Source organism: Coturnix japonica, chromosome 5 (genome assembly GCF_001577835.2).
Source record: "Coturnix japonica isolate 7356 chromosome 5, Coturnix japonica 2.1, whole genome shotgun sequence".
Taxonomy (NCBI): domain Eukaryota; kingdom Metazoa; phylum Chordata; class Aves; order Galliformes; family Phasianidae; genus Coturnix; species Coturnix japonica.
The window spans coordinates 50,146,540-50,169,584 of record NC_029520.1 but is presented as its reverse complement, the minus strand read 5'-3'; the positions used below and the strand labels follow the sequence as shown (position 1 = coordinate 50,169,584).

At 39.5% G+C, this 23,045-nt stretch overlaps 1 protein-coding gene across 9 annotated transcripts in view; it reads left to right on the top strand.

Moving 5' to 3' along the window:
* The window catches only part of KIAA0586 (KIAA0586 ortholog), a 59,867-nt gene that overhangs the window by 25,049 nt on the left and 11,773 nt on the right, over positions 1-23,045 (top strand). For 2 of the 9 annotated variants that reach the window (XM_032445131.1, XM_032445129.1), the window contains 11 exons: positions 79-197; positions 788-972; positions 1,557-1,716; positions 2,279-2,492; positions 3,018-3,259; positions 3,729-3,799; positions 4,529-4,663; positions 5,806-5,986; positions 8,310-8,449; positions 12,763-12,844; positions 18,166-18,234. In XM_032445131.1, the coding sequence (XP_032301022.1) occupies positions 79-197; positions 788-972; positions 1,557-1,716; positions 2,279-2,492; positions 3,018-3,259; positions 3,729-3,799; positions 4,529-4,663; positions 5,806-5,986; positions 8,310-8,449; positions 12,763-12,844; positions 18,166-18,234 (1,598 nt within the window). Of the gene's footprint in view, positions 1-78; positions 198-787; positions 973-1,556; positions 1,717-2,278; positions 2,493-3,017; positions 3,260-3,728; positions 3,800-4,528; positions 4,664-5,805; positions 5,987-8,309; positions 8,450-12,762; positions 12,845-18,165; positions 18,235-20,956; positions 22,787-23,045 lie in introns of those variants that run through there. The other 7 variants (XM_015865718.2, XM_015865717.2, XM_032445130.1 and 4 more) reach the window with 7 other exon arrangements.

Sequence of the window (23,045 nt, the reverse complement as noted above, 5' to 3'; positions counted from 1 at the left end):
ATGGGGTTGGACCCCATGATCTCTGGAGGTCCCTTCCAACCCCTACAATTCTGTGATTCTTTGATTCTCTTTTGCTAGGGTGGAACAAGAAATAATGGCCAAAATTATCAGTGAGATGTACCCAGTTCAGAGAGAAACTGTGCCCAGTGTTAGCACATCAGAGGGAGAAGACAGCGAGGATGTAACCTCTGACATTGGTAAGTAGAAAGTGCTGTTTTCAGCAGATAGGTTGTTTTGTGTCAAATATAGGCTAATTTTAACAAGTTGCATAGGTAGCTTTTTTGCCTGTGCCTAAGAGCAGGTAGTGCTGATCCAATTAAATTTTAGCATGCAAAAGTGCATGCTTTAATTTACACTGAGGCTGAGCAGGCATGATAGGATGGCTGAAATAAATAATCAAAGAGAAAAAAAAAGAACACATAAAAGGCACCGCTGTGCAAATCAAATCTTGTCACTGACCATTTAAATGACATTTTGGATGCATGTGACATTTTGCTAAGATTGTAATGTTTATTTGCTTATCTTTTGCTAATAGATGTGTAAAAAATAAATTTCCTTATAAATCTGTGAGAACAGGAGACAAATCCATCCTCTCCTGTGATGTCACTGCACTTCACTGTCTTCTTTTGTGATCTGGAATTGCTTATCTAGTTTCTTTCATGCAATCATTTATTTGTATATAAACTACAAAAATCACTTCCTGCAAAGGAAAGTGAAAACATTGATAGAGTGTAAAATGCACAGCTGCTGAGGCCTGGATGCGTGCTTTGTGTTCCTTCATTTTCAGTTGAAGCTGCAGGTGGGGGAGGATTTCAGCTCTTTATTGATGCTGGTGTCCCGGTGGACTCAGAAATGATCACTCATCTAGTCAATGAAGTGCTCAGTGAAACAGTTGCGACCATGCTGGGGAACAAGCAGGCTCAGGAAGCAGTTCCTGCTACAAATGTTCTTCCAATTGCAACAGTTGAAATGGTAAGAATCTGTTTTATTGAAGCTTTCCTAGCAAAGCTCTAAGGGATCATTTCTTGGTAGCTCTGTGGTTCAGATATGTGCAAGGCAAAGATGCCAGAAAAAGACTGAAGAGTTGAATGTACGTGATTTTCATATCTTTATTATTCTTTATTGAACCTAAGCAAGAAACAAGATAAAACCTATCTCACTTTATATATAGTTCCTTTGTGCTGTATGCAGCATGCTATATTTATCTATCTAATTATTTATTTCAAGGCTGAGCACAGAGTTTGTTTCTAAGGAAAAGAACTGAATTCTGTGTTATCCAAAGCTGCCTTTTGTTGTGTTATATAATTTTCTTATATAAAATGTCAGAAAACATTTATTGCTTTGTGTTTTGTTTGTTTGTTTTGTCCAGGCAGACAATGTAGGCTGGTGCATCTTTATATTCAGGTGGAAGAGTCATGAGGTGTATATCTAAGTAATAACTGTTCCTGTTTTGTCATAACCTCTCTCTTCTCCTCCTTCCCTGCTCTCAGCCCTAACTCTGGAAGGTAGGAGTTTTGCATTGAGATAAGAACTGTGGTTACAATTCTTTTCCTCAGGAGCCTCTTGTGCCTACTCCATTGCCAACACCTCAGGCCACACCACCACAGACACCACCTTCAGAAAAAGAAATGCCTCCAGTCCAAACCCCGGAGTCTTCTCCATCTATTACAGAACTGAGCGGGGATGCTCGTGAACAACAAAAAATGAAAGAAGCAGGTAGTGAAAATGATCATTGAACTTTAGAAGGAACAAATATGCTTTAATCTACTGTCTTTAATTTTCTTCTTCAAAGACATGTTATCTCAGGATAAACATTCTTGAGGCTATGATTCAAGTGAGGACTCATGTAATACAAGAATTATGAGCTAATTTGTATTAAAAAAGCAAACATCTGTCTGCTAACTGTTCTGTTTTCTTAATGCACATTGCTATGGTCTGTGTGATTTCCACCCTTCCTAGTCCTCCACTTTTCACATCAGAGAAGTAACTGTCCTTTGCTTCTTCCTGTGTTCCCAGCGTTAACTGAACCAACTTTACACTCCCCAGGTAAAGCAGCATAGTGTTTAAAATGCAGAGTAGTTTCCCTTACTGAAGGAGGTAAGGAATTGAGATTTTATTCTACCTCCTTCAAATGCCAACACCATTCTAAAAGAAACTCATTTTCACCTAGTCTCATCATGACCATCAGGAAGGCATCACAAACATTACAAGTGCTTACAGGGAACTGCTTGTCTTCCTGTATTCCTTTCTGATCTGAGATTCGTCTTCACACCTGCAGGCTCTGATATTCCAGCTGCTGTTAGTCGTGTTGGCACACCTGTGATTACCCCCATCAGTACACCTCCTGAAATAATCACACCAAGCCCTCCTGCTTCTGAAGCTGCAAAAATGGAAAATCCAGCACCTCCAAACCCATGGGATGATGCAGAACTTCCTCTGGAAGAGGAGAAACCCAGTCCATTAGCTGAAGAAACATTCAATCCCAAAGCTGTGTGAGTTTACCAGGCTATGTGGTTTTCTGAATTCTTTATGAATAAATATGTCCTCTAAAAGTCTGTAGGGAGAACTGCTTCAAGTATATGCCTCGAGGTATTGAATTAAACCAGGATTATTTTTGTTCTGAATTGCTTGACTTAGATTTGGAGGGGAAGTGTGAAATACGAACATTTCTCAGAATTACTGTGTCCTTATGCATTGCCATGAAAAGCATGAAATTGATAGTTACTATCAATAATAAACGTTGTGACAATTAAATACTCAGTATTAGCATTTTATCTTCTCTATTGGCTCAGTGAGAATACACGTGGTCATTTTTATTAATAGCTAGAAATTCATTAAAGTTATTTAGGTCTGTCATTAATGTTTTTTAGGTATGTTGATTCTTGAACTTATCAGTAAAATGCTGTACTTTCACTTGAAAAATTCCTTGCAAATTCATTTCAGCATTGATTTAAGACTTTAGTTTATTCTATTCGATGCATTTTGGTATATTCACAGAGCATATTCTTACGTTTTAGTGAGATGTCAGTGGCTAATGATGAGGAACCAGAGGCCTTGATTTCACCATCTTGGCAGTCATCACCAAAGCCCTTTCAGTTGCTTCCTCATGAACCACAGGTTCCCTCAGCAGAACCTACAGACAGTTCGGAGCAGTCCACGCAGGAAAGCAGTCTTACCCCCACAGAAACAGAAACTGCAGACAGACCCATCTCAGAAGGGGAGGTTCTCTTCAGCTGTGACCAGATGCTGGCTGCAAGAGGTAACTAATGAAACCAGCCTGTGGAAATTACAATTTGGATCTTCTTTTTCCCTTGTAGAATTCTCTTCCAGTCAACTGAAATTACATTTCATACTCTGTCAGATAAAACTGCGAGACTGACCTTTAAATTTCACTGCATGCTTGTGGATTTATTTGATAGACATCCTTGCTCTTTTTCTTGGTGTGAAACGAACCTGCTTAGTAACCTAAAATAAAATGAAATCTGCTCTTCGGTTATAAAATGAACTTGGAAAATAATTCGGACTGTCTTGCACGAGTCCAATGTGGTACTAAGTTATATTGAAAGCAAAGCGATGGAAGTTGGATATCTGTTTTACACTACACATCCAGCAGCAATTTCCCAATTTACTGAAGAACAGTGTTGCAATTATTGAAGAATGTGACATTTGCTTTTCTATAACTGCTGTGCTTTTTAGTATTTATAACTTCAAACATTTTTTAACCTTAACAGAAGGAGGACTGTCTTTTCCAAACCTCACTGAAAGCTTAACGAGTACTTTACTGGATGCCAATGAAATGGTAAGGAAATGTTTACCAAGGAAGCTGATTTAGAGTGATAATCTGCTTTGAGCAGAGTGGTGAATTGGATGTCTTTAAGCATTTTCACTTTATAATGTTTTAAAATTTACACTTCTAAAACTGTATGCACACAAATATGCTTGGAATTTCACAGCTCCTAAGAAAAAAGCATGCTGTACAAACTAATTTATATTAAAAATAAGTTAACAATAAGATACAGTTTATATACCTCCTGCCAGTAGGTGAGAGATGGCTAATATGCATTTTCATTTCTATGCTTTCTTAACTTTAAGACATCTTAAAGAGGGTAGAACATTGCCATGCTCTAAGCTGTTTCAGCTTTGAGCTATCTTTTAATTGCTTGTGTGCTTAGTTTGTTAAAGTAGGTTAATTGAGACTGGAATTAGTTAAAGCTGCTTAAAGCATCAGTAGTGTGTTTTTTTTTCTGACGTGGAAGCTTCTGAAGTCAAGGTATTCTTCACTTCCTTGACTGTCCTCTGGACATGAAGACTTAAAAGTAGACCTTGCCCTTCCCAAAATGTGCCAATCGTATGCATCAAGCTTTTTCAAAGACTGTGCATGTCTCTGAGTAAGAAAAAAGGAGATGGAAACCATAATAACTTCCTTTGTAAAAGAAAAAAAGCTTAATTATGAGCTTAAGAATGATGCAGATTCACACGAAAGTAGTTTTGGATTGTGTATTAATTGGATTTTGTTCTTTTGTTTTAGGATTATGATCCTCCCAGTGAAGGGCAGGTGGTGGGAAGAAGCCATAAAAGCTATCACAGGGATCCTGTTCTGGCACTTTTAGCCAAATTAAATCAAGCACCTGTTGCTGTTCAAGAGGGAAGGTACCATTTGGAGGTAACTTACTGTCCTTTTTCTTGCAGCAAACGTGTGAGTTTTGAAGGGTTACTTTCTGACTCAAAAGTAAATAAAACATTAAGCTTATGAAATCTCAAGCTTATCCTTATGTCTTGTTGGATGTGGAACAAGTTCATACACTTTGATCCTTGCTGGAAACGATCCCACTTCACTTGAGTCTCTTTTTTAATGCAAAACTTGTAAAACCACTGAAGGTTACTTGTCTTTATAAGTTAGCTGTGTGGAGTATCACACATATCTAATTTGCAAGGTGCATGTTTGCCCATTTCACTGCATCAGATTCGTCCTTTTGAACATCAGAGAAGTCTTCTGTCACTTCAGCAGTGTAGCTGGTATGTTTAGCATTCCAGGTTCACTGCACTTACCTGCCTAGAACATTCAAGTGGCTGCTATGAAGAATGTCAGCAAATGCTTTCATGCGCTTTTGCATATGTTGTTGATACTGATCTTGGAACAAAACCTCAACATATTCATATTTGCCTGGCAGAAAAAGCAGACTAACAGAAAAATATAACTGCATCACAAAGAGCAAAAGTCATTTGTTGTAACACATCGAGGCATTTTCTAAATGGAAAATAGCACTTGGGATTGAGTGTCTAACTGATCTATCTGGAGGAATGTTTAAAGGAAGTGAACTTTGAATAAGGCAACATAGTCGATGTACACCTTTGTTTAGGACAGATCTTTCCTTTTTGTTTTAGTAATGCATAGGCAGTTTCTTCCGTCTGTCTTGGTCAGTTTAGTCTAAATAATTACTAACATCACTCACCTCTGTAACTGTTCCTTTGTCTGTCTTCTTTTTGTTTAATGAGCTCTGGTGGATGAACTTAAAGAATGGCTTTCCTATGGTGTCAGCTCTGAGTCTGACTAATTGCACTGACATTTTCTCATCAGCACTGCCAATTAAAAATGCATCTCTAATTTGCTTGTTGGCTTTCCCATAGCTACAGACTACTCAGTCTGTTCACACAAGGAGCTAATACATTTCTCTGCAGATTCTGGCAAGCAGTGTGTAAGCACACGTAACGTCCCTGTGTATCAGAGAAGAATTTTGAGTCTGTGTGCTTTAAGGGTTAATGCAGTTTTTAAACATGCTGTTTTGATGTTGCTGTTCTGTGTAGGATTCTGATGAAAGCATTGGGGAGCTCAGTGAAGGTCAAAGACCCAGGATGACCAGAGCAGCAGAGAGAATCCTCATGAGACACCCAGTAGATATGGACCGTTCAACTGCTCGAACTTCTGAGGACAGACAATATCAGGGTTCACGTTCTCAATCACCAGGGCAGCTTAACCAGGCTGCAGGTACAATTTGGCTGTTATTTATTCTCTGAGATATTTACATGGATTCTGAGGTCTGAAGATTCCTCTAACAGCATCTGAAGTAATTTCAGAGTGCCTTCTCAAAATAAGGTATTAAAAACTTAACAGCAATTGCTGCGGGGAGAGGATTAGCATTTTTGTTCAGAGAATTGGTTTAAATCAAGATTTGCCTTCCCTCTGCTCAGTCTATACCAGTCTACAACTGGAAAGAAATATCACACCAAGTTCTCACCTGTAAAAAAGTAGACTAGCAAAATATGTATTTTATTCACTGAAGTCGAATTCAGATCTCATAGTCTGAGCGTTCTTCAAGTTGCTCTCCATAGGGTAGGTATTAACGCCGGCAGGTCAAGTGATTTCTCTCTGTCCTGTTCCATAACACTCCTTCTCACTGGTGATATAGCAGTGTCTCAAAACCTGTAATAAACTTAAGTTTGTAGCATTCCTATTACAGTATAGAAATTCTTCTCTTCCTGTATGGGTAACTGAAGCAAGCATAGCGGATTGTAGCATGGAGATACTTGCTGTGATAAAGCGTGGAAAGTAGTTCATTTATTAGCACTAGTTTCAACTGCAAATAAGCAGTGGTTCTTCCTTCCTCTCCTTTATCTTTCTATGCTGGATTCTGCATTATTATCTGAAAATACCTGGAATATTCTGTACTTGCTGCAAACCTATAGAAACAGCGTTGTTGAATATGGATTCACAAACAAACTAAACTGAAATCATTATTAAGCTGTAATAACACAGATGTGCTTGCACAGATGCATCAAAAGTTGCATAAATGGAATCATTCAAACAATTGTTTTCCTTCTCCTTTAATTTCCACATCTATGATTTTGACAAGAGAAGTGTATCTCACGCTATTAGCCCTTAACCAGAAAGAAATAGATTGAAATTGGATGTGTGGAACAAATAGCAAAAATGAATAAGAGTATTTGGTTAGCATTGAATGGATTCCCATTTTATCTGTATATACAGTGTTAAGCAAGCTGCTACCTGATAGTTTAGGACAACTACATCACTGTCAGCCTGGAAAATATATTCTGAAATGTTATACACTGCCAAACCTTTACTTGAAAATAGTTTGTTAAATGCTTATTGGAGATTTATTACATGGTACTCCTTGGAAAAAGATGAGGTGATGCTGCCATCCCTTTCTCCAAGTCACCTGTTTAATAATGGTAGTCATCAGTAGTGATCAAAATCAACCTGCTGTGATTCTCTGATGCTGCTTAGGGTTGTATGGATAGCTACACCAATAGGCACCTGCCTATTGAAGATATTTCTTTCTCATCTGGATTGTTCATAGCTACATCTGGCATAACATGTTTATATCTATATGTAACGTGTATTTGTGGGGGTTTTTTTTGTAGCTATGTAATTTAATTCAGCCTATCCACTGTCTGTCCTGTAAAATTTTGTTTAAAGCTGCATAAGAAATAATCGATCCTTAATAGGAACAAGGGAAGATCTGTGATTATTTCCACTGTTCTTCCAAATTTTCTGTATCTCCCCTCTGGTTTACAAGATTCCTTGTCCTTCACAAGTCAGGACTGGGATATCCTGATAGCTACAGTGAGAGTCCAACGTTTCATTTCAGAATGATGTTTAGGGATAAAATGAAGTAACTGTTATACCAGTGGGTTTAACAGTTCACGTTTTCCACCAGTGTCTCTGTACATGTAACCTTTTAGTGGATTTCTCTGTCAGAATGAGTCACTTGCTGATACATCTTGCAGGAATGCTGGGGATTGTGTGTGTATCATCAGCAGCAGCATCAATTTTATAAATTTTTTATTATGGTAACTTAATGTCAAGCTTGAGGATGTTTAAGGTGTTGTGTTCTTGGGTGTATAACAGCATAAATCTCTGTTTTCAGTGCCTGAAGTTATGCATATGAAAACCAACATGCGAATGAAATGTGACACAGTCTTAAAGTGAACCATAGCTACAGTTACTTAAGCAGTAATTGTAGTTAGGCTTAAAATTCCTTTTTTGGCTCTGTGTGATAGCAGAAGTCTAATATTAGTTCATCATCTGTCAATATATTTTTCACAAAGATGTTGTACATGTTTTCAGGCTGCAAAAAATGCTAAGTGCCAGATTATACAGCAAGTGATCAGTTGAAGATAGAGTATATGCAGGTTTCTTTTCATGCACGAAGAATAGTGAAACATTTTCACATAGACACCTTTACACTCACTTCCCCATACGTGTGACAAAGTTGACTGAGCATATCACGGTTGTGGCCATGTTAGAACAGATGACGAATCTTTTTTTCCTCTTTCTTTTTTTCCTTCAGCAGAAATTCTTGAAGATGCTGATACAAGTCACAGTCCAATGCTTGTGGCTGAACTGGAATCACAACCCATTTCAATTCCTGTTCTGCAAGCTGCCCAACCGAGCTGCAGAGTGACATCTCTCCCAAAGGCTCCCTCTCAGGTAAACTCAAGGAAGCCTTTCTGTCATTGGTCAGAAAGTGCAAAACAGAGCCTAGGAGAATAAATTCTCATGTTCAGTGTGAAGACTGTCACAGAACTGATGTGTTTGAAGTGACACATTCAGCTGAGAAGCTGAAGCTAAAAATATACATGTGTAATAAAAATGATTCTGTGGTTTTTACTGTGTCAGAATCCAACAATTTACTTTCTGTTAGGCTCAGACCCACTTTTACCTTTTCGTTACCTCCTCTCTGCTTTGCAAGTCTCACAGGACCTAATAGTATATGAACTCAGTTAAGATGGGGTATTCCAGTGGTGCAGTACTTCAGTTACAGAAAGATAATGAGAGAAATATATGGGAAAGGAAGTAGTAGTAAAGGTTTAGTCCTTCTCATTGTAAGTCAGTCATTTAGGGTTTGAGAAGCTTTGGCTGTCATAGCAGGGGGAGGATTGGAAAGGCAGTAATGTTGATATATTTTACAGTACTGGAAGGTAAAGATTCTGTTATCTCTGGTTGAGACCTATAGGGTTAATCCTCCGCTACTTATTAATATGAGCTGTTACCCAGAGATGATAGTTTTCTTGTGAACTGAATGTAAATTTAAATAGCATGTGACAAAAGCCAAAAATGATGTGGCAGATTGCTCTTTAATATATTAAAGCTTCACAGTGTGCTTAGAAGTCATAATATACTTACTATGGTTGATATGTTTATGGATGCATTCTGTCCATCCCTGATATTCTATACTTAAAACAGCCAAATGCATCTTAACACTCCCTGGTTTTATGTTTTTGAGTCTTGATCTGTATTGTGCCATTGGTTTCCAAGCAGTTCTTAAATATGTCATCTGATGTGATGTGTTGCATCTTCAAAGAGGATTTGACATGGTACATGATCTTCACTTTGAGATCATCGGAACATATTATTTTTTTGAATAATTGCTCACGGGCAAGACTGGATTCTGTTAAGCAGCAATGTCTGCTGGGGTGAAGTTTGTATCCTTATCCTTTTGCTAGCCAAAAATAACAGGCAGAGAGTGTAAGGAGGAGTATGTTTCCTTCTTTTCAGTATCAGATAAGTATACCAGTGTTATCTGCTTCTCATACACTGAAGAATTAGCTGATGTGATGGATTTTTGTTTTCCTGGGTACAGTCAAATGGTAAGGTACCACGTGTAAGAAGACCCACATTGCATAGTCTCGCCTGTGCAGGAAATGTAAGGTGATCTGACCCAGTCTCTTTCATAGAGAGAAATTGTACATACATTTGTATATTATCTCATCTTTGGAAACTTCATTTTGCATCTGAACCCTCGGGGGGGTTGTGGTTTTTCTTGCTTGCTGGCATATAAAACCCACCCTCCCTCCAAACCAAGCAAACAAATCCGCAGTTTGTGTGTGGTTTTGTTGGTCTTGTTCTCTCCCAAATAAAACAGTCTCTTCCTAGATGTGAGGGTTCCTGATAAAAGGCTGTAATTCACATTTTCTCTTGGGATTTTTAGCTTTTCTATGATGTGTACACCTAGAATTGACAACCAGAGTAAACATCTGCCCTGTGTGGGGCTGCACCATTCTCTGTGAGGACTTCACTGGAGTGGTGCATCCTAATCTATTCTTCGTAATATTAAAAAAAACAATATAATTGTTTCAACATCATTTATATACCACGTAACAGTGATGAACCTCTTGCCTGGTTTCTCTTAGGGATGACTTCTGTATCAGATCTATGACTGGATCTGCTTTGTCACCTGCCTGTAAGAAATAGCTTTGTTTTCATCTCTAGGCATTGGGTTTTATTTGTTTGTTTTTGAAATAAAACTGTATTAGCTACGTATGAAGTTAGAATAGCCATCTGTGTAGGAACACAATGAGGTTTTTCATTACGTTTGTGATTGGCTTCAGAAAACACATATTTCAGGTGCCATCCAGCTGGACCACAAGTTAGGAGAACTTTGTTCTGATTTAATTTGTAATGTTCCTCCTCGATGCTCGGACTTACTATGGCAAAACTTGGGCTGTTTTTGCAGTCTCTTTGAACAGGATCTTTGTTTCAGAAGCGTTGTGGGCAGCACTGTGGAGCTGCCATACACTTGCCACTTCTTTGTTACCTGTCACAGGTGTCTGGGTCAGATTCTGACCAACACAAAGAGCATTATATTTTCATGTGGGCTAACAGTTCCTTTCGGTCATGACGAGTGAAATCTACATGGTCACTCCAAAATAAATAGCTTAAGTCACACAGGAATTTTCTTATCTACCCAAATTCCTTGGCTGCTCCTCCATTGTTGTGCTGAACATTTGTGAGATTTATATGTGCTTTTAGCCACTGTTAGACAGGATGTCAGACTAAATGCATCTTCAGTTTGACCCCTTCTGGACATTTCTTTGTAACATTACAGGAATTAACTGCTGTTTGTGGCCACTTTACCCTTAACACTCCTACTCTATGAAGCAACAAGATGACTAAGATGAAAACGGGCTCCTCCTGTTCTAGAGAAATCATTTCATGCTCATGTGAGGGACATGAGCATTGAAAATAATATTTGTATGGCTAACCATTTCAAAAATGATAAACCTAAATCATTCCAAGTCCCCAGTTTGTTGTTAGAAAGTCAATTGCAAAATAATTTCATAATGTTTTAATGTAAGTAGAGATGTTTTTTATACAAGTGATGTGTTTTGAGTGGGATTATCACTTTGGTATTCTCATTATTGTCTGGATAGGGAGCTAGGAGATAGTTTTAGGTTTAATGGTTTTCTGTAGGTATGGTAAAGGGAGGAAGGTTGAACTAGATGATCTTGTAGGTCCTTTCCAACCTTGTGATTCTATGATTAGCTTTCATTTTTAGTATTTTTATTTATTTTTAGTATAAATAGGGTTTGTTTTTGTTTTTAACATTCCAGGAATTCATAATTCTAGTTTATGAATCTGTTCTCTCTCAACTTCTACTTGCACCTCAGTTCAAAGGTTTTTAAGGAGTTCAAAGGAGTGTAAATGTGTTCATGCAGCCAGTGAGGAACAGAGAGTGACCGAATGCTTTTTCTTTTTGTTCCTTCTGATTCCTGCAACACTGGCTTATATGGTCATTATGTACAATGACAACCAGTCTCATTACTGCTGATAATTCCCCTTATCACAGCAGATGGGTTTTGGCTGAAAGGAATGGAAAGCCTTGACTGTATGGTTGACATCATGCTTATTGTTTGCCAAACAAATATTTTCATCTATGTTTTTGGCTGAGTCTCTCACTTGTGGTATATACTATGGAAAGTTTCTCTTATGAAACTGAAGGACACTTCCCTTTTCTTCGTTTTTAGCTTGTGGGGAGAAAAATACCACTAGTAGTTGGTCATCAGGTCTTCAAGATGATACCCATGCTATTACTTCTCATAAGTCAAACAGCAATTCTGTCCTATCCAAAGGATCCAAATGCTCAATCCAATATGCAGAAATTTATGATCTTTCTCATGTTCCCCCTTTAAGAATCTTTGTTTAAAAATCCATACTAATCTGTAATAACAACAGAATAACTGATGAGATCCATTTTGGCTGTCCTAAAGAATGCTTAAGTCTTCTTAGCCTCTATGCACCGTTCTAAATCTCACAGCCTCGGTCTCTACAAAGAACATGATCCTCTGTCACAGCCAAAATCAGGGCAACTTTCCTTGTATTTTTCATGTTTCCTGTGTGTATGTAATGAAATGTTTTTGGGATGCAGTTTCTATTCTAGATACATAACACATAAGAACCAAGCGTATTTGACCAGTGTGATTTTTCCTTCATGGCACACACAGTTGTTCATTGCTGTTTTCCCATGGGTGTTGCTGCAGTCATACATCCTCCAAAGAATGTAAGGAAGACAGTAAAGTAATTTTAAAAACAGTGTCAAAGAAGTGTATTTTATGCTTTACACGTGTTTTCCAGCCATGCTCTGAAATCTGTAGTTCTCTTTTCCCTTTCAACTCCTCCCTTTTATCGAGTAGGTTAATACCCATAGAGATGTCTTGGGTATGGAAGAAAGCCAGAGAAATCCTAAGTTCTTTCTGCCACATTCTTTGAGTAGGAGTTAAAGGACTCTCCTATGTCTGCAGGTCTACATGGCACTTTGCCATCATCTTTCCGGAGAAATTAGAGTTGCAGTCGGCTAAGTCAGATCTGAATTCTTTTGAAGCTGAAAGGAAGTAGAACAAGTGCATAACCTTTAATGACTCCTTAAAAACCTCCTTGGATGTTTCTTGAAGCTCTGCATAATCTTACTGTGCTTTTAAATAAAAAGTCACTTCTCTAATATGATTTTAATGTATGTTATATAGGAAGAAAGCCAAGGAGATGCACGAGTTGTGAGACCCCGAGTTGTTCATGTGAGAAGGAAGTCTGAAGAGATGGAGGAAGAAGGTAAACTGTCCATAAGCAAACATAATTCTTTCAATTAAGCACATCTCTTTTAAATATTGTTGTATACACATGTGTAATGAAGATCTGATGTTTGAAAAGTTGTTTTTATTACTGTGAAATTCCCAGATTTTTACAGGTTCATATGCGTTGTATGCAATTCCATATTCATAGCTTTGGTAATTGCTCAGGTGCTCTGAAAAGGCTGGAAAGGCAGCTGTCTGTAATGTCATCAGTGGATGTCCAGTCCATGGGCGTGTTCAGTGACAGGTTGGATGGGGCCCTGGGCAGCCTGGTCTGGTATTAAATGTGGAGGTTGGTGGCCCTGCCTGTGGTGGGGGGTTGGAGCTTCATGATTTTTGAGGTCCATTCCAACTCAAGCCGTTCTGTGGTGCTGTGAATCCTTGACATTAAGTCTTTATTTCAACTTCTATTTTCCAAGAGCTTTACAGTGTGCATATGATGTTGTCAACTGAATCATTAATTGCTGCTCAGCAAACAAAGTACTCATAATGCAGTGATAGATGTGAGAAAATGGAGGGGTACTGGAGGCAAACTGAAAGGGAGTGCAAAGTGTTAGGGTCATTCAAATGTGGAAAGAATAGATATTTTCAGTGTTAAAATGGCCTGACTTAAAACAAGTTTCAAGCTAGTGTGTAACAGATAGTGACTTTCTTCTCTGAGGGATGCTATTATCTATGCATAACCCTTCTATTTCTAGAGATTATTTGACAGCGTTTGTTAAAAGTATTAATGGCATTACATGAGAATGTTTCTTGCTTAGTGTAGTTCAAGGCAGTGTTGGAGTAGCATGAACTGTGCGTACCTCTGCCATACTTAGTTATTTTAACAGATAATGTTTGTGGAGGTGGTAAAATGAGATGTAACAGTTTTAATCTAAAGTTCTAAGAGCAATAATCTAAAAACCTGCAGGTCTGCTACATGTGCAATTATAATTACTCCACCCTCGTATGGATAAATTCTTTCTGCAAGCCCTTGTAAAATCATTCTTTGAACTGTTTCCATCCAATAGGTGTATTATTCTGATGGAATTGCTGTACTTCAGCTGTTTATAAGTGGGAAGAAAAGCCCTCAGCCGATGTTATAGTCGTGGGATGTGGAACTTAATTGCAAAAGCATGGATTACATATAAAGAAGAAGGGTATGAGTAGTGTAAAACTTAGCTTCTATGCACAATTAGTGGGAAAGCTCCCAGCATTGCAGTGGCGTACCTTAGTGCGTGTGTATGGGACAGTGTAGCACATCCGCCATCCTGGATGAGCTCCTTTCCCAGCTTGAAAAGCATTCTTCCTTGCTAGTGGTTACAGTTATGCCTTCCTTTTTTTCTTCTTCCCCACCACTTCTTTTAAGCATCAGAAAGGAGGAGGGAAGGGGGTTGGGTGGCTTTCCTAAACACTGTACTTCATGCCTTTACACCTCAGCTTTGGCTTAAAGCCCTACCAAGGCGGCACTTCTGGTCTGTATCTTTGAGTAGAGCACTGGAGACAGCTGGAAGTGGAGTAAAATATTTTTATCACACCTGTTACTTTCTGAAATACTTATCTTTAAGAAATAATAAAGAAAATTACCTGTACTATAAATAATAGAAAGTATTTGGACCCAGCCCAAGTATAGCTGTCAGATGAAAGCATTTAACCACAGGATGGCAGTAGTCAATTTTCTTTGCTAGGAACACACCAAAGAAGTTGATTTATATACAAGGATAATTTAAATCTCGTTTGTAATATACATATTTAATGAGCCAATAAAAATCTAGAGGGTTTGCAAATGGAAACAAATGCCTGTCAGTTGTAAGCACAGAAGGTCTTGCCTATGTAATCTTTACCACATTGAACTTAATCAGTCAAAAAGTTGAGGGCAAAATTAATAAGAATCGTTTGAAAGAAAAAAGAAAACTTGCAACTTGATAAGTATACATGGGTTTAAGTAAATACAACATCTTCAAATTAAGCACATCTGTTACTGTAAGATCAAAGCCCCCCGTTTGCTAAACTTCATGTCAAACAGTTGCCTTTACTGAGATAGCAAGGGATAGTGAGTATTTGCTTGCAAATGGAGAAGCATTCCAAAGGCAGAATCATTTGGGCCTTTTCTAACATTTAAAGGATAAGTGATCGTGTCAGTATTAGAGTCCAGAAAATCCAGAGCCCTGAGATGAAGTGTGAATTCAGAGTGTGATGAGAAAAGAGAAATCATTGTGGACTTAATATTTGCTTTACATAACGGGTGAATACGTGACGAGATCTGATTTATCTTCTGCGTGTGGTCACAAGTACACGCACAAGAGAACTTTCTTTTGTTGTTCAAGAATGTCCTGTGGTCTGCAGCGGACATGTGTTTCTACTGAAAGAAAGCTGATTGATGTCCTTTAATGAAAGTTGAAGTTCAGTAGGGCTGTTACAATATCATGCCTGAAAGGGTAATGTCTCCTGAAAGTTACAATTGAAAATAAAGCCAGAATGCGTTATTAATTGAAATGTGTGCCTTCTCTAGACATAGTGGAGACAGTGGTTTGAAAACATATATTTGTAGCATATAATATACATGCATATGTATTTCTGGCTTTATAATAACCTTTAATCTTTATACCAGTCTTTCATATATCTTCATGAATTTAATATGATAATGATTGTGGTGGTTAGTAAGTGCACATATTTCCAGAATACGAGAATTTTTCGGGTTTGCATTAACATAATTGAGAATTCTTAAATTAAAATGAAAGAACAGGTGGCAATGCTTGGCTGCAGAGCATTTTAAAACCTGAATTTGAGCAGCTCAGAATAAAGAGGTAGCTGTTTCTTATTCTACTGCACAGGCACAAAATGTGATCTAGAGAGCATAACTTCATGATAATAATTCCTTTTTATCTCCAGCTGGTGAATTATACGCAGGCAGCCATAAGTACGTGGGAAAGTAATACTGGAAGACAAAGCTATTGGCTTTGTTGCCACAGAGGGATTGCACAATTGCTGTGGGAGGAGATGATCTGTGCAATAAAGGAATAGAAGGGCAAGAAGTCATTAAACAATTGATATAAAAACAAACAAAACAACAAACAAACCTCCAGAGGCCCTGCTCAGTTCTTAACATGGGCTTCTACTTTGTTCACACTGCCATTGTGCTGCACTGCAAGTTGTCGTGTTGAAAATACAGGTGTAACTAAACAGTCTGTTGTCTCTTGAGCCCAAAATTGCTTTCAGTTGGGTCTGGGGATATTTTTTCTTCAAACAACTGTGGCACGAGGCAAATCTCCAACAGATGCTCCAATAGAAAGGAAGAAGATAAGGAAAAGGCCAAAGGTCTTAATTTTTTCTTGGAACTGGAACTGTTGTGGGTTCAAACTCTTAACTGTTCTCCTAAAAGTTTACTTTCTCTTTAATATCTTGATGTTTCTTTTGTTTTGGACTTAAAATCTCTCAAGAGTTTTGCTAAAGACTGTCCAAACCACCCTGAAAATAGTGAAGCAAAACAGAGCTGTTTGTTCATGCTGTAGGCAAAGTAGCACCGCAACCCAAGAAGTAGGAGTAGTTTGCATAGCCTACATTGTTCCTTGAATTCGACTAATTTCTGAGATAAAATCCTGGAAATTACAGTCATGAAACCAATTAGGTGTAATTATGGCATTTAACAAGCAAATGTTTGTTCTGTGGAGATTTGTGTGATTTTTTCTTTCTTTTTTCTGTAGCTCTTCAGATCTCTTTGTTTCTGGACCACTTCAACTCTTGTTTTTCCTATACAATTACCTCCCCATGATATCGGGTGGCACATTGCCTTAATTCAGTTAATATATTTTACTTTCAGGCAAGTCAGGAAATGCAAAGCTGTGTTTCCCATGGAAACTGCCTTTTCTGTAAGTAACCATTGGCTTTTAGGTAATCCACGTGGCTTAGGACACCATTGCTCGAACAGGATTCATTTGCTTTTTCTCCATGTGTGACCACAGTAGTTACACTACTGTGTACACTACTGTCGACACATAAAACACGTCAGAGTTGCTACTTTGAATTGCTGTAAGTAGGTATGTGGCTGTGTTACAGGACATGGAGGATAGTAGCTTTGAATGGCTTTGCTTTTGTAAATATTACCTACCTGTTAAGTGCCATTTATATCTTCATTGGCTTTTTTTTTCCCCCCACTGAGCTACCTCAATTATTTTTCATGCAAAAGGCACTTGAATTAATACAAATAATCAGAAGAGAAATTAAAAATATATACAGTTTGTACTGGAAGATGACCAAGTAAGCTTGTTTTGCTTTGCAGTGTGAGCATTTGCTACTGGCTTAAGGAGATGCTCTCCTCTGAAATTCGTTTCCCCACGACATACTACCTTTCCCCTCTCTCTTTGATGTACATGCATTAGATTTTTGGTCACTTTGGGATTTTCTTCAGCTTCTGAGAGGTTGAAAGTTACTTCTGAGAGTTCTTTTCTTACTGCACACCTCCTTAAAAGGCACAGAGGTGCCAAGTCACTTCTTCTGACCTTGTGCTGAGGTTTTTTGCAGTGTGAAATGTATGCACAGGGAAAGCCTTTGCAGTCTTTGGTGTTTGTGCAGATGATGCCTTACATCCATCAAGAGCTCTGCACAGCTTTACATATGTCCAAGTTCAGGTTTGCTTATTTCTCCCTTTTGAATGGTTATTTATGTTTCAGGTACACACGTTTTGTTGAGGTTTGGGATGTGTTCCTGTAACCAAGTCCCTCCTTTAGTCTCTATGCAGCAGAAGGGATATTCACCAAAATTCCAGCACCAGGTGGGGCTTTTTTGGCGAAAGGGAAAGAAAAACTTATTCAAACTGACATCATCACTTCCTCTGGAGCCTGTGAAACACTTGGATTTTTACTTGTCTTTTTTCAGATTTACTGGTACTCAGTGTAAATATTTGTTATTCTCATCTGATTCACTCCTTAGGGTTGGATTTTAAAAGATTGCAGGTGATCTCATCCTGTGATAACCCTGTAGGTACATTTTGTGTATCATGAACTGAAAGTTTAGGGCTCTGGCAGAATTAAGTTAAATGTGTTGTTTCATTTGTGCCTACCTGCAGAGACGAGGCAGATTCTAGTCAGAATTCTCTGTAAGTGAAGAGTTCCTCTTGGTGCTGCATATCCACACCTATGCGCTTCTATGTGCACTGGATGTTGTGTTGAGGGACATGGTTTAGTGGGAGCTATTAGTAATAGGTGAAAGGTTGGACTGGATGATCTTTTAGGTCTTTTCCAACCTTGGTGATTCTATCTGAAGGCCTGAAATTTCTGTTTCCATTGTGGCTTTTTACCTTTATTGTTTGTTTGTTTTTACCAGCTCCACTTTCCAGTAGTATAAATCCACCTATTGAAAGCCTGTCTAGGAGCAAAGAAGGATTTCATACAAGTAGGTTACAGCAGCTTTGCTAAGTTCCCTAATGCTCATCCACTTCTTCCAAGCACAGTTCTCACGTGGTGGTGAATCTGTTGGAGTTGCCGTGCGCAGCAGGCAAGGTATGCTCTTGACAGCAAGTACCAGATACAGTCTGAGATCTCCTGGGCACTAACATGCTCCTCACCAGGCTATCCAAGTTGTTGTGCCAAAGCAGTCTTTCTCACAGCCTGTGAAGGATTTGTAAACACGCTGGGATCTTTCTGAAGCAGCTTTGTATTGTGTATTATGATTTGTGTGCACTTTTACAAACTTACAGTAATTGCTGTTGCCTTCATTGTAAAGAGCAAAAAATAAATACACACAATAAACCCCCCTCAATGGGCACTGATCCCACTGGCACTGATCTTGAGTAACTCTGAATAAAAGCAGATGGTAGCAAGCCGACTGGGCTGACCTGCTTTCCCCTTTCATACAAACATTGCTTATATAAACGGGGGACACACACACACACAAATTAATGGGCTCGGGCAAGCCACCTAAGGACAGAGACTCCCCACGTACTCAGTACTTACATCAGCCTGAGGGCTGTTTCCAGTTAGCTCTTCTCTGGAGGGAGAAGTTTCTCACAAATTAGTGGTTCCACAGCTCTATGCCATGGTTTAATAAGAAGGAACTGATGTGCATCTAGAAAGTAAGCACCTTGAGCTGTTGTGTGGCCTATGTGTTGCAATAGGTCATGGAAGATAATCAGAAGAGTCTCTCCTGAAGTTGGTGCTTAGTTGAATACAGAGCATAAAGTCCCTTTACACACCACCTTCTACTGTTTTATGTTGCAGAGAAGCATTAGATTTGCTTTGTCTTGTAATGCTTTAATTCACATGCCTGTTCTTCAGCAGGAATGACAGATTTAAAGTGAGATTTCTACCACTTCTAAAGATGTGCCTCAGTATGTCATTATAACAATATACCTTTTGGGAAATGGCATTAAAAATAAAGGGAGGAGACTGAGGTTAGGTGTTAGGCATAAGTCCTTTACTTGGAAGGCAGTGAGGCTCTGGCACTGCTGCTCAGAGCTGTGGGTGCCCCATCTCTGGAGGTGCCCAAGGCCATGGATGGGTCCTGGGCAGCCTGAGCTCCCAGCCCACAGCAGGTAGTTGGAACTCAGTGATCTTTAAGATCCCTTCCAACCCAACATTCTGTGATTCTATAAGTAGTGCTGTTTTTCTTTCAGCAGAGCATTTGCTTTGGGTTGCTATGTATGCAACAACCTCTGCTAGAGATCACAGCCTGCAAAGGTAACGTGCTGAACAAGACGATTGCACCCTCAGTCCCTGCAGTTTGCAGCCTAGTCCATTAGTGCCAGCTGTCTCAGCTGGACCCGCTGCTGGCTCTGAGTGGCTTCAGTTGGCAGATACACTATAGTATCTCTAAAGACTGCCTTCCTGGATTGGGTTAACAGGCATTTAAGACAGTCATTTAAGAAGGCCTCTTATCTCACATTTCTTTTTCAGTGTGAAAATTGCATTTCTTTTATAAAAAGCTTCAGTATCAGACCAGGAAGTCTTTGAGGCTGGTGACAAATTGCATGGATACCGTATGGTGACAGATGAAGACAAGGAGTATTACAAACACATATTTCAACTTGAAGAAACATTTACAGCACGGCGATAGGAGAAATGTAGGCTTTCTGTCCTCAGCACACACTGGGTTTGTTTTATTTTGCTGGTTGGCAGGGAAAGCAGATGTTGCCCTTTATAATTTAGTAGCTTTTGCATGGCTGAGGGCAAAGCAACAGAATGAGCAGCTTCTGGTTGTGCTGGCTGTGCTAATCTCTGGCAGAGGTAGCTGGACACCCTTCAGCTTTACCTGTTTGTGGAGGGTTCTCATTTTAGCTTTTTAAAGCACTGCATAAAAATCCAAGGGAGGCAGCTGTTTGTGTAGTGCCTGGGTAGAAGAGAAATTACCGGGGTGACAGCGTACGTGCCATGTGGAGGCAGCTTAATGTGAGCGATGAATAATCCACAGTCTTTGCTTGCAAACCTCTTTTTATAAAGGGGAAAGGAGATTTACAAACGCTATCATTCGCAGCCATTAAATTTGTTTCATTTTCTTTCACACTGCTTTGTAAATTTTTGCACTGCTAACAGGGCAGAGGCGTAGCTGTGAAGTCGTTCTTAATAAAACCTACCGAGCCAATAATACGGATGCTTAAATGATTGGTATCCACAGTCAAATTGTAACATTAGGGTGTTTTTTTTTTTAACGTTATTGCTGATTATATAGTGAGAGTGCATGACTTAATGGCAGTTCTCATGCTCACGAGCAGTGTGGTTGGCTGGGTATTTTATTCACTTGTTTTTCTTCAGGACTAAGCAGCCTTCCTGCTTTATGCATTGAACAACAGCCAAGTTTTTCTGGTACCTTCTTGCTGCAGCAGTACAAAAGCTGCCTCTAATTAAATGCTTTTAAATGCTACAGATCTTCTTCTCTGAAATACCTGTTGAAAATACGCTTCTGGTGGCCGCGTTTGCAAGGAGCAGTGATAAATAATGGAGGTGGGTTCTGTTTTGTCTGCAGACTACTGTGCTCTGGCTTTCATCAGGAGTGCTGTCACTCAGGGGAGGAAAATAGAAGTACGCCTAGAAAAAGTTAATTTAGATTGTGAACCTTTTTTGCATCTCTTGTTGTATAGAGACTGCTTTACTTCTCTCATCTAAAACTCTTTTGCTTTTAGAGCAGGAAAGGCTGTTCTTATGGACAGTTCTAAACAACTTAAGGGAAAGCTGCAAGGTGTGACACAAAATACACAGCAGGTCAGTGAGAAGCATTTATTTCCCAGCACCGTGGCTGCAGAGAGGTCTCTGTTTCCCTTTGAATATAGCACGACTTTGACTCTCTGTTAATGCTTTCTGTTTTAGGTACATATCTTCAGTGCAAAATAATAATCAGCCATGCACAAACAATGGGAATGAGCATCTCTCAGGCCACCCAGAGTCTGGGAGAACTGCATTTATGTTTTGGGTCAAAATGACGCATTGAAAGCAGGTTAGACTTAATATGGTTTGACCTGCTGACCTCCATCCTGCTTGTTACAGTAAAGTAATAATCTCAGGGTTGTGCATCGTGGCCTCGTTTTATGCACTGCACCCATCACAAGGCTTAGGCAGGGCTGTGTTTGTTTTAAAGGCAGGAAAAGAGCTGCAGTTTCTGTCCCTTGTCAGGCCACTGGATCTTCAATAGAAATAGAAGGCATGGAATTTGCTGGCGCTTGCTCCATTCCTGTTCTTTCGTTTGTTTTTATAATCGTAAAACCATAATTACAGATCTTGAGAAAATTATTTTATTTACTTACCAGCTGCCATTGTGCGCTGTTATGTAAATCACAATTAATAAATGGGAAATATTTACTAGCTTGTGTTACAGCGTAAATACACCATTAGCTTCTTTCGAGTGCGTGTTGCTCGTTTGAGTAATTGGAAGCGATCCTGGAGACATGCGAGCGGCGAGATTACACAGGGAACGCTTGTTTCTGGAGAGAGAGCTTCCTTCCTGAGTTAAAAAGAAACAACAGAAAAGAAGGGGAGAGAGTTTCCTGTTGTGAGTCTTCACTTAATAGACAGGCGGCCGTGCTCTCCTGCCCCAGAGCTGGAAGCATTGGGGACTGTGCAGGCAGGGTTTAAAGAGATTTTCGCTCCTCTCCCATCTGCTTTTAAATGCAGGGCTAAGACAGGCAGTATCTCTGTGGGTAAAGTCTGATAAAGGCTGTTCTGTTCCTGAGGTTCGCAATCTAGCAACAGCCTGACAAAGAGACTCCGTGCAAAGTTGCAGCTCTATGTAAAAAATGTGTTCTGACCTCGATATATATGATGTGAAAAATGAATAATAGCAGCACTGCAGGCAAAACCTTCTCTGCTACGATGTGACAACCCTCCCCTTCATTGGAGGTTTCAGGAATTTGGCTGCGCTCTTGGAAATAAGCCTGACGATTCTGCCGGAGAGATGTTTTAGCTCAGACAGAGCACAGCACACAACGGCTTTGTTCAAGCCTTGGCTCTGCGCTTATGGCAGGAAGCTGAAGTAAAAACGTACTTTTCTACCTACAATCTGTGCTGGTTGTTTAGCAAGGCAGCATTTTTCTCCATGCTCACAGGCATGAGCACCCCTGCAGCTAGGAGATAGAAGCAGTTAAGATAGCAGTTAACCCTTGACTTTGTATTTCATTAGTTCAGCAGCTCTTTTTCTTTTTTTAGGACAAACCCTCTAGCTCTGTCTGCCCTATGCTGGGCTGTTAAATGAGAGCCATCCATTCAGCTCTTTAATTCAGCTGCTTTTTGCAAGCCTGTATGGAGAGTGAAGCTTTTACAAAGAGTAGGCCCCATGCATACCCACAGTTGGTTGGTGGTTGGACTTCACAGAATCACCAAGGTTGGAACAGACCTACAAGATCATGCAGTCCAACCATCCACCCATCACCAATAGTTCTCACTAAACTACATCCCTCAACCTAATGTCCAAACACTGAACACCTCCAGGGTTGGTGACTCCACCACCTCCCTGGGCAGCCCATCCCACTGCCTGACCACTCTTTCAGAGAAGTAGTGTTTCCTAATGTCCAGCCTGAACAGCTTGAAGCCATCCCCTCTAGTCCTATCACCAGTTACATGAGAGAAGAGGCCGACCCCCAGCTCACTACAACCTCCCTTCAGGTAGTTATAGAGAGCAATGAGGTCTCCCCTGAGCCTCCTCTTCTCCAGACTTGGTGATCTTGAGGGTGTTTTCTACCTCAGGTGATTCTGTAGGTCAGAGTAGTATCTTTAGGAGTT